At 37.9% G+C, this 14,007-nt stretch overlaps 1 protein-coding gene across 1 annotated transcript in view; it reads left to right on the forward strand.

Moving 5' to 3' along the window:
- The window catches only part of LOC124556243 (potassium voltage-gated channel unc-103), a 700,301-nt gene that overhangs the window by 507,992 nt on the left and 178,302 nt on the right, over positions 1 to 14,007 (forward strand). Inside the window, exon 10 of the mRNA XM_047130231.1 lies at positions 4,444 to 4,592. Within this exon, the coding sequence (XP_046986187.1) occupies positions 4,444 to 4,592 (149 nt within the window). The remainder of the gene's footprint in view (positions 1 to 4,443; positions 4,593 to 14,007) is intronic.

The following is a 14,007-nucleotide window of genomic DNA, read 5'->3' on the forward strand; positions in this document are numbered from 1 at the left end:
TTGCAATGCAGAAAGCATGGTTTACAAGTCCAGAGGAAGAAATGTGGGGTCCTGGTTCTCAATGCTGCACAGAATTTAACAGTACGATGTGATCACTCACTGGAAATGTTTTGCTGTCTCCATAATTGTGTGAATGCATCTACTCACAGGTTTGTTAAAAGCCAGGACATACAACCTAAAATAGAATCACATTTGTAATACTCATGAAGAGTTCAGCCTAATGTTCAAAGCGAGAAATGTTTTCCTTTCATATGAAGAGCATTTAGAGCACTGATGTTTTCTCCATACTTACTCTTACCTATACATAAGTGACCATTAGGGTGGCCCTTACTTTTAAATTTTCTAGAAGTTCAGCTCCTACCTTACCTTCTTCCAGCCAATGAAAAAACAACCTGCACAAAACTTTAGGAGACCTACAAGGACCATGATGTTTTGAAATTTTTTCCTGTAAGGTGAATTTTTATTATTTTTTTATTTATTTCATTTGCAATCACTTGTACATACTTGTAATGGAAATTAATAATATTTCATTAATTTAAGTAACATGAGTTCTCTGTTTCTAGTAGCTTTTGATGTGCTACTACTAGGCTAATATAAAAAAAAACTAAAATTGTTCACTATCCAAACTATGTTCTTTTATTTTCCATGCATATTGTTAGATAAACTTATACTGCTGTCAATAGATCCCTATTATTGTTGTTGTTATTATTATTATTATTATTATTATTATTATTATTATTATTAGAAGTAGAATTATTTGATAAATTTATTTCATAACATCATTATTTTCTAAAATGTTATTGGTTAGGTTTAATTATGACTTCTGTGACATTTTCTTCTTAAATGAATGGCATCATCTTTTTCCATTAGTTCTGTAGACAAATTAAGATTACTGTTTTACATCTCTCTAATAAGCTACATTTTGAGTCATAATATGGGGGCCAAACTACCTCAAAACCATTAAGTTTGGAACTTTTTCTTTTGTAATTTAGGAGTCACATAGCATACAGTAAAGGAAGACACAACATTGGTAATTCAAAAAGTTTCCATATTGTTGAAAAAAGCACTTCATACTAGAAGAACTGCCAAACAGTTGATTAGTTATTCAGACTCTATGACTTATGGAAAGCCTTACAAAAATGTTTGATTAGAATTGCAGACAAGAAAAAAGCAAAGAGATATATTGTGGAAATGGTGGTCAATCTCTTTGATGTAGGTCATAAGGATGTTTTGGAACAGGTGATGAACAGAAGAAAATGAGAAGTTTTAATGCCTCAGTGCCAAAATGGATGTTTTGCCTCCATGTTTGATTTAGATCAATTCGAACAATGTTTTGCCACTCATCAGTTTGATGCATCAAAAACAAATGAGGCTATATCAGCCAGTGAAAGCGGTGATGCTGGTGAGAACAGTAAAACATCATCTCTCACGTCATGTTTTGTTTGAATAGAGGTTGTAAATAAAAATACATTTCTCATATAAAATTTGCATGTGTTGTTAATGAAAGTATAATTTTCATTAAGTTTTCTCAGTTTTAAGAAAACTTTCAAAAATATTTTTTTTTTTTTTTTTTTTTTTTTATATTTGAGTCGAAAAGTTTTTTTAACAAGTGCTATAATGGCCTTGATGTGTCTTCATAAATTTCTTTTGGATTGAATAAATGGTGAAGAAGGGGAAGATTATACAACTTCTCCTTTTTCTTGCCACTTTAGTAGAACATTGTAACGAAGTGGTTGGGAGGGGTCGAAGGGGAGGCAGCAAAATTCAAAATTTAACCTTTCAAAAAATGACTTATATCTAAGGGTAAAACAAGTTTCAATTATACTAGTACATTATTTCGAAAGCTTGGTGGTACATTGGTATAATTTTGTCCTTCTTTGTTTTACCTTTCATCCATATTCTATGATCAGTAGGTTGTTTATTCCATTCAGTATGTCTTGTAATTTTGCCTCAGATTCAGCAGTGATATCTGTGAATCTAATTGTTGATATCCTTTGACCCGGAATTGTAATTCCATTTGTGATAATTTCTTTTATTTGTGGCACTGTTTCTTTGATATAGTGAAGGAGAAAGACTGCATCACTGCCTTACACCCTTTTTAATACAAGCACTTCCTTCTTGGTCTTCCACTCTTATTGTTCCTTTGTTCTTATACATACTGTGTATTAGCCATGTTTCTCTACAGCTTACCCCAATTTTTCTAGAATTTTGAACAATTGGCACCATTTTACTTTTTTATCAGGTTGAGTAATTCTATGAACATACCTTGGAATTTTCTTAACACTAGAATTGCCTGCTATATTGAACCTGATAAAACTGCAAATGGGACAAAAATGACCCCTCTCTAATTAATGCTTCCTCAACTTGTTTTTAGATTTTTATTTTAGGTGATGAATTTTATTACAACAAAAAAACCACTCCAATGGTCTTTTATTTTGTTTTAATTCTAAACATTAAGCACATTAGTGCTTGATACTCAGAATTATATACATATGATGGCTGCTCAGAAAGTAATGCATTGCATTTTTTTAAACAATTATTTATTGAACATAATGAGAATTACACACAAGAAAGAATGGTGTTTCATCTTCACATCCTATTTTGCCACATAATCTCCATCCCATTCTGTGGCCTTCCTCCAGCATAAAACAAGGGTGTGTATGCCCTGTCAGTACCAATCCTTGTCCTGGTGATGGAGCTAGTGCTTCACTGTGTGAATCACCTCCTCATTGTCTTCAAAACATCTTAATGGGTCTGTCCTCATGAACGACAGCATCAGCTCACTGCAACATGTCAGGTGTGACAGCCATGGATGGTCTCCCTGACTACTGTAAATCATGGAGCTCTGGCAAACTGCCTTCTAATGACCTCACCCTCCAATGTCCAGCGACTAACTGTACTTCTGTCAACAGCAGATGCTCCATAGACTTTGCACGAGTGTTTGTGAATATTCCCCCCCCCCCCCCCCCCCCCCAGTTTCTTCTCTGCAGTGAGAAATTCAATGATGGCATGTTGCTTGTAATGTACAGCACCTACAGACACCACTTTTAAACTGTCATGCAGCTACACTATCTGTCGGAAGTGATGTGAATCTGGTGCACTCACTCAGGAGACTTCAAATAATACATATGTTACATTTTGCATTCATAGCATTATTTTTGGCTGAGAAAAAAAATGTGGTGCATTACTTTCTGGGTAACCCTCGTATGTTAAAAAAATCATGAGAGCTGTATTTATGGCTTTTCAACTTATGATTTGAATACTACCATGCAACCTGAACTGTCTGAAACTTTGTGATACTACCCATTTGCAGTTTAAAACTACACAGAATACTGTCACTGAATCTGTTATCCTCACAGATCCAGCAATTGGATGTGGTATTTCTCTTACCCCATATACTAATAATCCCAACCAATTTACTGCTTCATTTTAAGGGACTACAGTTCCCAGTCAAATTTCATTTGCACTAACATAAAAATGCTCAGAGTCAGAAAGAGCAGTAAGACAGATAGGAGGGTTGAGGAAATGGACATAGAAATGGGGGAGGAAGAAATGAACAGAGAGAGAGCAAGGAGGAAATGCTGCTTACAGAGAGAGGAGGAGGATGAGGAGGAGGAGATGGTGATAGAGAGTGAGGAGGAGGAGATGATCAAAGAGAGTGAGGAGGAGCAGATGATCAAAGAGAGTGAGGAGGAGAAGATGGGCAGTGAGAAGATTTTCCATTGCCATATACATTTATTAATTGTAAAGCATTACTAATTTTGGTAACTGAATGTAAATGCAACCTTGCAATTCCTTTGATTTTCTAATTTATTCTTCTGATATTCATGTGTCTTACTTGTAGCAGAATGTTGATGTTGACCATTGTTTGAAATATTTGTTGATGTACCTTAATTGTATCATCATAAATATGGTTTTATATTTTCTTAGTAGTTCTTTTACTTCCTGTGTGGTGGCTTCCTTTCTGTGTCTCAAATTTTTGGAGTGTTCACCTTATTCCTACTACTCCATAATTGAATAAACACACAACAAGTTATTCATCTTTTTCACTTATTTTCAAGTATCATTGTCATAATATAATAATCAACAGTAATTATGGCTAAAGTATAATACAATGTAATGGGTTGTTCTCTCATGTAAATGTGTTTTGGACTGTACAGTATAAGGTACCACCTGAACAAGCTTTTAAATTGACACTGCCACTGTGTTCCACATTAATTTAATCAATTAGGCACATTTGCAAGATGTTCCTAATCTCAAAAATGAAAAAGATCACCAAATAGGAAATTGAGAGCAATTGCATCCTTCTTTATGGTAGACTATGAAAATGTTTGTGTAGCACAATGATGATCTTCCTTTATTTCAGTGTGCTGTATAATTTAGTAACAGGCTCTTATCCAAACATAAATGAGTCAACTAATTCACAGAAATATTCATTTACAGCATGCATGGACATATACCAATGGAATTGATATGAACAGTGTACTTAAAGGTTTTCCTGAGTGCCTGCAGGCAGATATTTGCTTGCACCTAAATCGTAACTTATTGAGTAACTGTTCAGCCTTTGAAGGAGCTTCTCCTGGATGCCTCAGGTATGATCAGTAACACATATATTACACTGCAAATAGTAAATGAGCAAGAAACTTCATGTAGTATTTTGCAACACTTTGTTTTGTCACTACCAATATTATAATTACCATATAAAAATATATTTTGTACATGTAAAATGATTTTTTTATAAATACAGACAATTTATTGTTGGTGTTTCCTTTATGAAGTTCAAATTACTGCCTTTACTTTCATATTTTTATTTTCTACCATGTAAAAATCATATCCTTTTCAAATTAAGTGTTTTGTGACACATAGGCACAGTGTCTGTGCTAACAATATTGATGCTCTTTTCAAATCTTATACATCATTATGATGGTTAGATATTGTCAGTAGTCTTTTGGTAGTATCTCTCCAGTCCCATATAACCTTTAATTTATCAGACACTGATAATCATTTTTCTCCACAATCAACCTGAAATTCTCACTACCTACTGACTCTGGCTGAGGCCAGGCTGTGAGCAATAGTGTAAAATAAGAGAAGCACTCTGGGTGGTTGGCGTAAGGAGGAAACTGTGGTGGGGAGGGGGAGGAATATCAGGGTATGGGTGGGACAGGGTGAAGTATGCTTGTGGGAGCGTAGAGCAACAAGGTGGGGAGAGGGAAGAGCAGCTAGGTGCAGAGCAGAAAAGGAGAGAAGTAAAAGGCTGTGGACACATTGGTGGAGTAGAAGGCTGTACAGTGCTGCTGTGAGAACAGGAAATAGAATAGCTGGGTGAAGGACAGTGACTAACGAAGATTGAGCCCAGGAGGTTAATGGGAATATAGGATATATTCCAGGGAGAGTTCTCATCTGTGTAATTCAGAAAAGCTGGCGTATTTAGGAAGGATCCAGATGGAACAGGCTCTGAAGCAGTCATTGAAATGAAGACTGTTGTGTTGAGTAGTGTGGTCAGCAACTGGGTGATCCAGATTTCCTGGCCACAGTTTGTTGATGGCCATTCATATGGACAGACAGCTTGTTGGTTTCGATGTCCACATAGAATGCAGCACAGTGATTGCAGCTTAGCTTGTAGATCGCATGACTGGTTTCACAGATAGCCCTGTCTTTGATTGGATAGGTGATGCTCATGCCTGAACTAGAGAAGGTAATGGTGGCAGGATGTATGGGACATGTCTTGGATCCAAATCTATTACAGGAATATGAGCCATCAGCCAGGGGCAGGGAGCAGGGGTTGAGTAGAGATGAACGAGAAAATTGTATAGGTTCAATGGGCAGTGGAATACCATTGTGTGAGGGATTGGAAGGATAGTGGGTAGGACATTCATCATTTCAGGGTATGATGGTAGGTAGCCAAAACCTGGTGGAGAATGTGATTCCATTGGTCCACTCCTGGGTGGCACTGAGTCATGAGGGGAATGCTCCTCTGTGCTTGGTTGGACATTGGTAATTAGGGAGGTGCTGCGAGACTAGAGAGATAAAGCATGGGAGATCTGTTTCTGTACAAGGTTGAAAGGGTAATTACAATTTTTGAATGACTCAGTGAGACCCTTGGTATATTTTGGAAAGGCTGCCTGTCACTGCAAATTTGACAACCACTGGTGGCTAGGCTGTGTGGAAGGGTCTTCTTGGTATTGAATGGGTGGAAGCTGTCAAAGTGGATGTATTTCTGGTGGTTTGTGGGATTGATGTGGATAATGGTACTGAAGACTGAAAATCACAACAACAACAACAACAATGGTACTGATGTACAATGAAGCGTCAAAGGAATTGGTGTAGGCATGCATATTCACATACAGAGACTGAAGTCAGCAATGCCTAAATAAGACAAGTGTATGATGCAGTTGTTAAACTGGTTACCGCTGCTACAATGACAGGTTATCAAGAACATGGTGTTATAATTGGTGCATGATCGATGGGACACAGCATCTCTGAGGTAGTGATGAAGTGGGGATTTTCCCATACAACTATTTCATGAGTGTACCATGAATATCAGGAATCTGGTAAAACATCAAATCTCTAACATCACTGCAGCTGGGAAAAGATTCTACAAGAATGAGACCAACAATGACTTAAGAGAGTCATTCAATGTGACAGAAGTGCAACCCTTCCACAAATTGCTCCAGATTTTAGTGCTGGGCCATTACCAAGTGTCAGCATGTGAACCATTCAATGAAACATCATCACTATGGGCTTTCAGAGCCCAAGGCCTACATATGTACACATGATGACTGCACAACACAAAGCTTTACACCTCGCCTAGGCCCATCAACACAGACACTGGACTATTGATCGCTGGAGACATGTTGCCTAGTTCGACGAGTCTCATTTCAAATTATATAGAGCGGATGGATATGTACGGATATGGAGACAACCTCATGAAGCCATGGACCCTGTATGTCAGCAGGGGACTGTTCGAGCTGGTGGAGGCTCTGTAATGGTGTGGAGTGTGTGCAGTTGGAGTGATATGGGACCCCTGATATTTCTAGATATGACTCTGACAGGTGACATGCACGTAAGCATCCTGTCTGATCATCTACATCCATTCATGTCCGTTGTGCATTCCGACACACTTAGGAAATTCCAGCAGGACAATGTGACACCCCACACATCCAAAACTGCTATAGAGTGTCTCCAGGAACACTCTTCTGAGTTTAAACACTTCTGCTGGCCACCAAACTTCCCAGACATGAACATTATTGAAAATATCTGGGATGCCTTGCAATGTGCTGTTCCAAAGAGATCCCCACTCCCTCGTACTCTTACAGATTTGTGGACAGACCTGCAGGATTCATGGTGACAATTACAACTGGCACTACTTCAGACATTAGTCAAGTCCACACCATGTTGTGTTGTGGTACTTCTACATACCCACGGGGGCCCTACAAGATTATTAGGCAGGTGTACCAGTTTCTTTGGCTCTTCAGTGTAGATATCTTTGAGGTGTATCTCAAAATCGAGGAAGGTGGCTTGTTGGGTTGAGGAGGACCAGGTGAACCAAATGGAGGAGAATGTGTTGACATTCTAGATAAATGTGGGTAGATTGTCCTCACTGTCAGTCCAAATCATGAAGGTGCCATCAATGAATCTGAACCAGGTGAGGGGTTTGGGATTCTGGATGTTCAGGAAAGATTCCTCTAGAAGGCACATGAATAGGTTGACATAGGATGGTGCCATGCGGGTACTCATTGCCACACCCCAGATTTGTTTGTATGTGATGCCTTCAAAGGCCTCAACCTGTGTTAGTTACTGTGTCTATACCTTCGCTTTTCCCATTCCAGCACTACACAGCCTTCTGTTCCACCAATGCACCCACAGTCTTTACACTTCTCTCCCATTCCTCAACCCCCCCCTTGCCCACCATCTAACCTCCCACTGCACCTGGCTGCCCTACTCTGCCCCCACCTCATCTCTCTATTCTCCTACAAGCACACTTTACCGTCCCCCAACCATACACTGCTGTCCCTCCACTCTGTGCCACTGCCTCCTCCTTAACCCCGCAAACCACACTGCTTCTCCCATCATGCACTGTTGCTCAGAGTCTGGCCTTGTTAACCCAAGAGAGTGGCCATGAGTGTGTGAGTTGCATTTGTGTGAATGTGTGTATATGCTGCTTAACTCAGAAGAAGGCATTTTGGCTGAAAGCTTACTTGTCAAGCTGTCTTTTTGTTGTGGCTGTCTGCAATTCAGCACCTCCACTATATGGTGAGTATCAGTCTATTCTTTTCATAATACTGTTGTTATTCCATCCTGGATTTTCCATTGTGTGATTTTACTGGCTGCTTCTAAGACTCTGATAAGAAAGATATGTAAAGATTGAACAATCCCAGCAACATCATCATAACTATAACTATTACCCTGGAAAAGATTGATACTGCTAATATGTGCTATGAAGCTGTCCAGGGGTTAGGCATATTACATGAACACAAGGTAACATTTACATATTTTGTGGTTGTTGACAATGAGTGATCATTGGGTGTCTGAATGGTCCTCTTACCTTAAGTAATTATCAAACTGTGCATCATGTATGTATAGCATTTTACATGTATTGTGTTTAGTTCTGTTATGTAAGGCATGACAGTAAGATAAGTATATACCATTATTTTAACTATACCATAGACTTTCATTGAAATTAGCCATAAATTTATTGCTTTACATAAACTTTTATTTCTCATTATTTTGTTATGATTTGTCTTTGATGACAGCCACTTTATGGTTTAATTATTAAACTGTTTCTAAAATTGGGTAAATTAATCATTTAGTTATAAGTTCATTCCCACAATAGTTTAATTTATTGGTATTCAATTACAAACTAAAGATATTTTAGAAAGGTTGGACCCTAAGGATAAATTGAAAGAACCAGATGTTGTTGAAACTTTAAAAGGGAGCATCAGGCAGAGATTGACAGAAAATGGGGAAAGGAATACAATAGAAGATGAATGAGTAGCTTTGAGAGATGAAATAATGAAAGCAACAGAGGATTAATTAAGCAAAAAGACAAGGTTGAGTAGAAATTCATGGACAGTGCATGAGATACTGAATTTAACTGAAGAGAGCAGAAAGCATAAGAATGCAGCCAAAGAAGTGGGTCAAAAGGAACATAAACATCTAAAAAAGTGAGTTTCACAGAAAGTCCAAAATGACAAAGTAGGGATGGCTAGATGGGAAATGCAAGACTGTAATAACATGAATGACTAGGGAAAAGATATATTCCACCTGAGGAAAGTTATAGAGGTCTTTGAAGAAAAGAGAAACACCTCTATGAATATCAAGTGCTCGCATGGCACACCAGTACTAAGTAAAGATTGGAGGGCTAAAAGGTGGAAGGAATTTTTGGTCTTTACAAGGAAAATGAACTTGGGAACAACAATATAGAAAGAGAAGAGGATATGGACAAATTGAAGGGATAGATATGATACTGTGGAAATAATTTGACAGAGCACTGAAAGAATGAAGTTGAAACAAGGGCTCTGGAATAGATAACATTCCCTCACATTTATTGAGATCATTGGGAGAGCAAGCCATGACAAAAATGTTCCACATGGTATTCAAGATATGTGAAACAGGTGAAATAACCTCAGACTTAAAGAAGACTGTAATAATTAAACAGTGGAAAATCCAGGATGGAATAATAGCAGTATTATGAAAAGGATAGGCAGCCAATCTTCATATAGGGGACATGCTGAGTCGCAGATAGCCACACTCTCTCTCTCTCTCTCTCTCTCTCTCTCTCTCTCTCTCTCTCTCTCAGACACAGCTCACACACATGTGATGACAGTCTCTGGCTGCTGAGGCCAGTCTGCCCTTGGCAACCAGAGACTGTGGTAATTTATCTTTGAGCTGAGTTTGTGTGTTTGTGTGTGTGTGTGTGTGTGTGTGTGTGTGTGTGTGTGTGTGTGTGGGTTTTTTGTTTGTTTGAGTGGTCAGTCTAATCCCAATGAAGGCCTTTTTGGCCAAAAGCTTATTTGTTTGACAGTCTTTTTTGTTGTGCGCATCTGCAACTCAATGTCTCCACTATATGGTGAGTAGCAATCTATACTTTTCATAATATTGTCAGAATGCAATACTTCATACTCCCAAGAAGGCAGGTGCTGAAAGGTGTGAATATTAACAGACTATCAGATTAATTAGTCACAATTGAAAATACTGGCAATTTATTTACAGAAGTATGAAAAAACTGGTACAAGCCACATCAGTTCTGTATACGGGTGATACTGCTATATTTATTAAAGATGCCAGTGCAGAAAAGATTCCAAGCTCTAATGTGAGCATACTGAATACCCAAGAAAACTGGTTCTAGTGAAACTGATTGAAACTGAACATTGTAGAAACCCATACAGTTAATTTCAAAACTAAACATTCAGTGTGTGGAACTTAAAATACAATGTAACAATCAGCTAATGGAAGAAGTTGACAGGATCAAATTCCTTGGATTAAATATTGATAAGAACTTATCTGGAATGCATGTATTTACTTCTCATCTAATAAATTAAGCAGTTTTGTATTTTCAGTGCTAATACTAACAAATTCTACTGACATGAGCACACAAAAAATAGCATATTATGGTTTTTTTGAATCTGTCAGTAGGTGGGGTATATTTTTCTGTGGAATTTCAAATAGCATATCTCTAATACTGAAAGTGCAGAATAAAACTGTTGGATACATGTGTACTCTACAGCAAAAGTATCATGTCACCCATTATTTTGGAAATTACAAATCCTGGCTATTTCCTTCATATACCTCTACAATATTACAATCTTGCTGCACAACTGACAAAAATTATTGGAGACCAATCATTTTAACTACACATACAACACAAAACAGAAAAATAATTATGTGCCTTCCCCCCCCCCCCCTCCCCCCCTCCTCCCCACCATGCCCCACCACCACCAACTGCAATTATACACATGGAAAATATATGAGGATAACTACATATAATAAATTAATGGGCAAGAACATATTTAATACAAAGCAGATATTCTAAAAATTAGGTTACAGCAGATTCTGTGGGAGAAATTCTGTGATTTGGTAAATGAATTCATGGAACATGAAATGATAATTTGGGCTAGATTAAATTTTTTAAAAATTGTGTTATTGCTAGAATGCCAATATTAAGATCAGTTGTAGAAACCTGTACAGTTTTTATCACAATTTTGACATGTCTCCTGTACATGAATCAAATTATTTACATTATATACATGATGAGAGTAATAAGCCAGAGTTCACCTTGAGGAAAATTAGTTTGGGCTGCAGAGAAATGTTGGAACACAGGATGCAATACAGGCTCTATGGCATATCTTAAAATATAGGTTGAAGAAATCCAACTCTACATGTATAACATTTGTAGATTTAGAGAATTCTGAGTGCTGAGTGTTATACACTCTTTGAAATTCTGAATGTACAACTTGTACAAACACTGGCCTGTAGTTAAGAAAGTTGAAGGACATGAAAGGGAAGCAGTATTTGAGAAAGAGGTAAGACTTATTTTATCTTCTCCCTTATGCTATTTAATCTGTATACTGAGCAAGCAGTAAAAGAAATGAAGGAGTAATTTGGAAAGGAGATTAAAGTTTAGGAGGATGAAATAAAATTTTTTGAGGTGTGCCAATGACATTGTAATTTTATCAGACTCAGAAAAGAACTTGGAAATTTCTTGAAAGAAGTTCAGAAGATCAGCGAAACTAAAACAAGGACAATGGAATGTGTTGGAAGTAAATCTGATTATGCTAATATCTTTGAGTTAGGAACTAAAAGCATTTGATGGGTTTTGCTATTTGGATAGCAAAGCAACTGATGATGGCCAAAGTAGAGAAAATATAAAATGCAGGCAGGCAATATAAAAAAAAGCCTTTCTGAAAAAGGGAAATTTATTGACCTCAAATTTAAATGTTACAAAGTTTTTTTCTAAAGGTGTTAATATGAATTGTAACCTTTTATGGAAGTGAAATGTTTACAATTAACAGTTCAGGCAAGAACAGTATGGAAGCTTTCCACACATGATACTATAGAAAAATACCGAAGATTAGGTGACTGGATTGAAAAACTAATGAGGAACTAATTGGGAACAGAGAAATTTGTTCCACAACTCGGCTAAAAGAAGGGGTCAGTTGATATATCACATCCTGATGCATCAAGGTATTGTCAATTTGGTTAACTCATGGAACAGTGGAGGGTTTCAGATTGTAGAGAGAGAGACCGAAATTTGAGTACAGTATACTGCAAATTAAAGTAGATTGTACTAGTTATACAGAGATGAAGAGGTCTGCTCATGACAGACCAGCATGGTGAGCTGTATCAAATCAGTCTTAGGTTTCAATGCAACACAATAACAGTAATACTATGTTGTTGTACATAAAGGATGATAACCTTTTTAAATAGTGAGAAAATATTCTGCAACAACTGAGTTCTACATAAGCCAATTTTTAATTTCTGTCCATATTACCATACACTGATCAGGCATAACATTATGACCACCTTCCGAATAGCCAGTATGTTCACCTTTGGTACAGATAACAGCAGTGATGCATCATAGCATGAAAACAATGAGGCCTTGGTAGGTCACTGGAGGGAATTGGCGCCACATCTGCACACACAACTCAACTAATTCCTGTAAATTCTGGGAAGGGGACGATGAGCTCTGCCACAACATTCAGTCTCATCCCAGATGTGTTTGATTGGGTTCAGATCTGGTAAGTTGGCAGGCCAGCACATCAATTGGAACTCTCCACTGTGTTCGTCAAACTACTCCATCACTTTCCGGCCTTGTAACATGGAGCATTATCTTGGTGAAAAATGCCACTCCCGTTGGGAAACATGACTGTCACAAATGGGTCTGCGGGGTCTACAACTAGTATACTATACTCCATTGGCATTATGGTGTCTTGCACAAGCTCCACTGGACCCATGGATGTCCACATAAAGGTTCCCCAGAGCATAATGGACCCACTGTCAGCTTGTCTCCATCCCACAGTACAGGTGTCAAGTAGCTATTCCTGGATTTGTGCCCTCCCATCAGCATCCTGTTACACATTCCCAATTCATGCCTCCACATCATCTTCATGCTGAATCTCACAAACTCACAGGCTCCAGTGCCCATGTGTTGCATGCTTAGCCTGTGCAGCTGCCACCCTACCCTCTTGCCTTCCTATCCTGCATACCTGGTGCCTCCCTCTGAGGTGCTGGCTATGTATCCCCAGCCCCTCCTCCTGCTTCCCACCTCCTTTGCCCTCTACCAACCCCACCCAACACAACCCTCACATCAGTCTGTGTGAGTAATCTACCTCATAAAATGACTTTTTATGAAAGCTAGCAAAATTTTCTTTCTTATTTTTGTGTCTGTTGATGACTATAAAACTATGTTTTATAGTTTATGAAATAGTGTGGTTAAATAGTAAGATTTTAAAATGCCATAATTGATACTGTTCATCACCATTGTATCTGAGTCAGCAATCCACGCATATTTTCTGGTGGCATGACAAGTGTGGAAACTACTGTAAATTTATTCAGAGATACATGACACTTTTGATGCAGATGCCACATTAACTGACTGTGTAATGAATGAAATCAAGAGTTCTTTAAGTTTGGTAACTTTCAGCCTATTCGAGAGAATTATAGTTGCAGAGACCACCTAAATTCTCATAAAAGCCTGCAAGAAATGTACTCATAGGATTTAAGATACTAAAGATAAAGTGTAAAAGTATGCACAAAAATGTTCCACAACTGCCATCAGTATTGAAAAGCTGTTGAGCTTACATAAAACCCAGAACCAGGAGCTGTCAACCACTAGGAATTTATAATCTCAAACCTTCACAAACAACCTAAGTGTTTACCAAAACAACAGGATCTATAGATCTGGAAATAGCATATGATATTGTATTTACAGCAGTAGACAAGAGTATTCAAATTTGATATTGCAGTGCCTATGTTATGTTGATTATGATGCAAAGTTCCTTTGGACAT

The sequence above is a fragment of the Schistocerca americana genome, chromosome X (genome assembly GCF_021461395.2).
Source record: "Schistocerca americana isolate TAMUIC-IGC-003095 chromosome X, iqSchAmer2.1, whole genome shotgun sequence".
Lineage (NCBI taxonomy): Eukaryota > Metazoa > Arthropoda > Insecta > Orthoptera > Acrididae > Schistocerca > Schistocerca americana.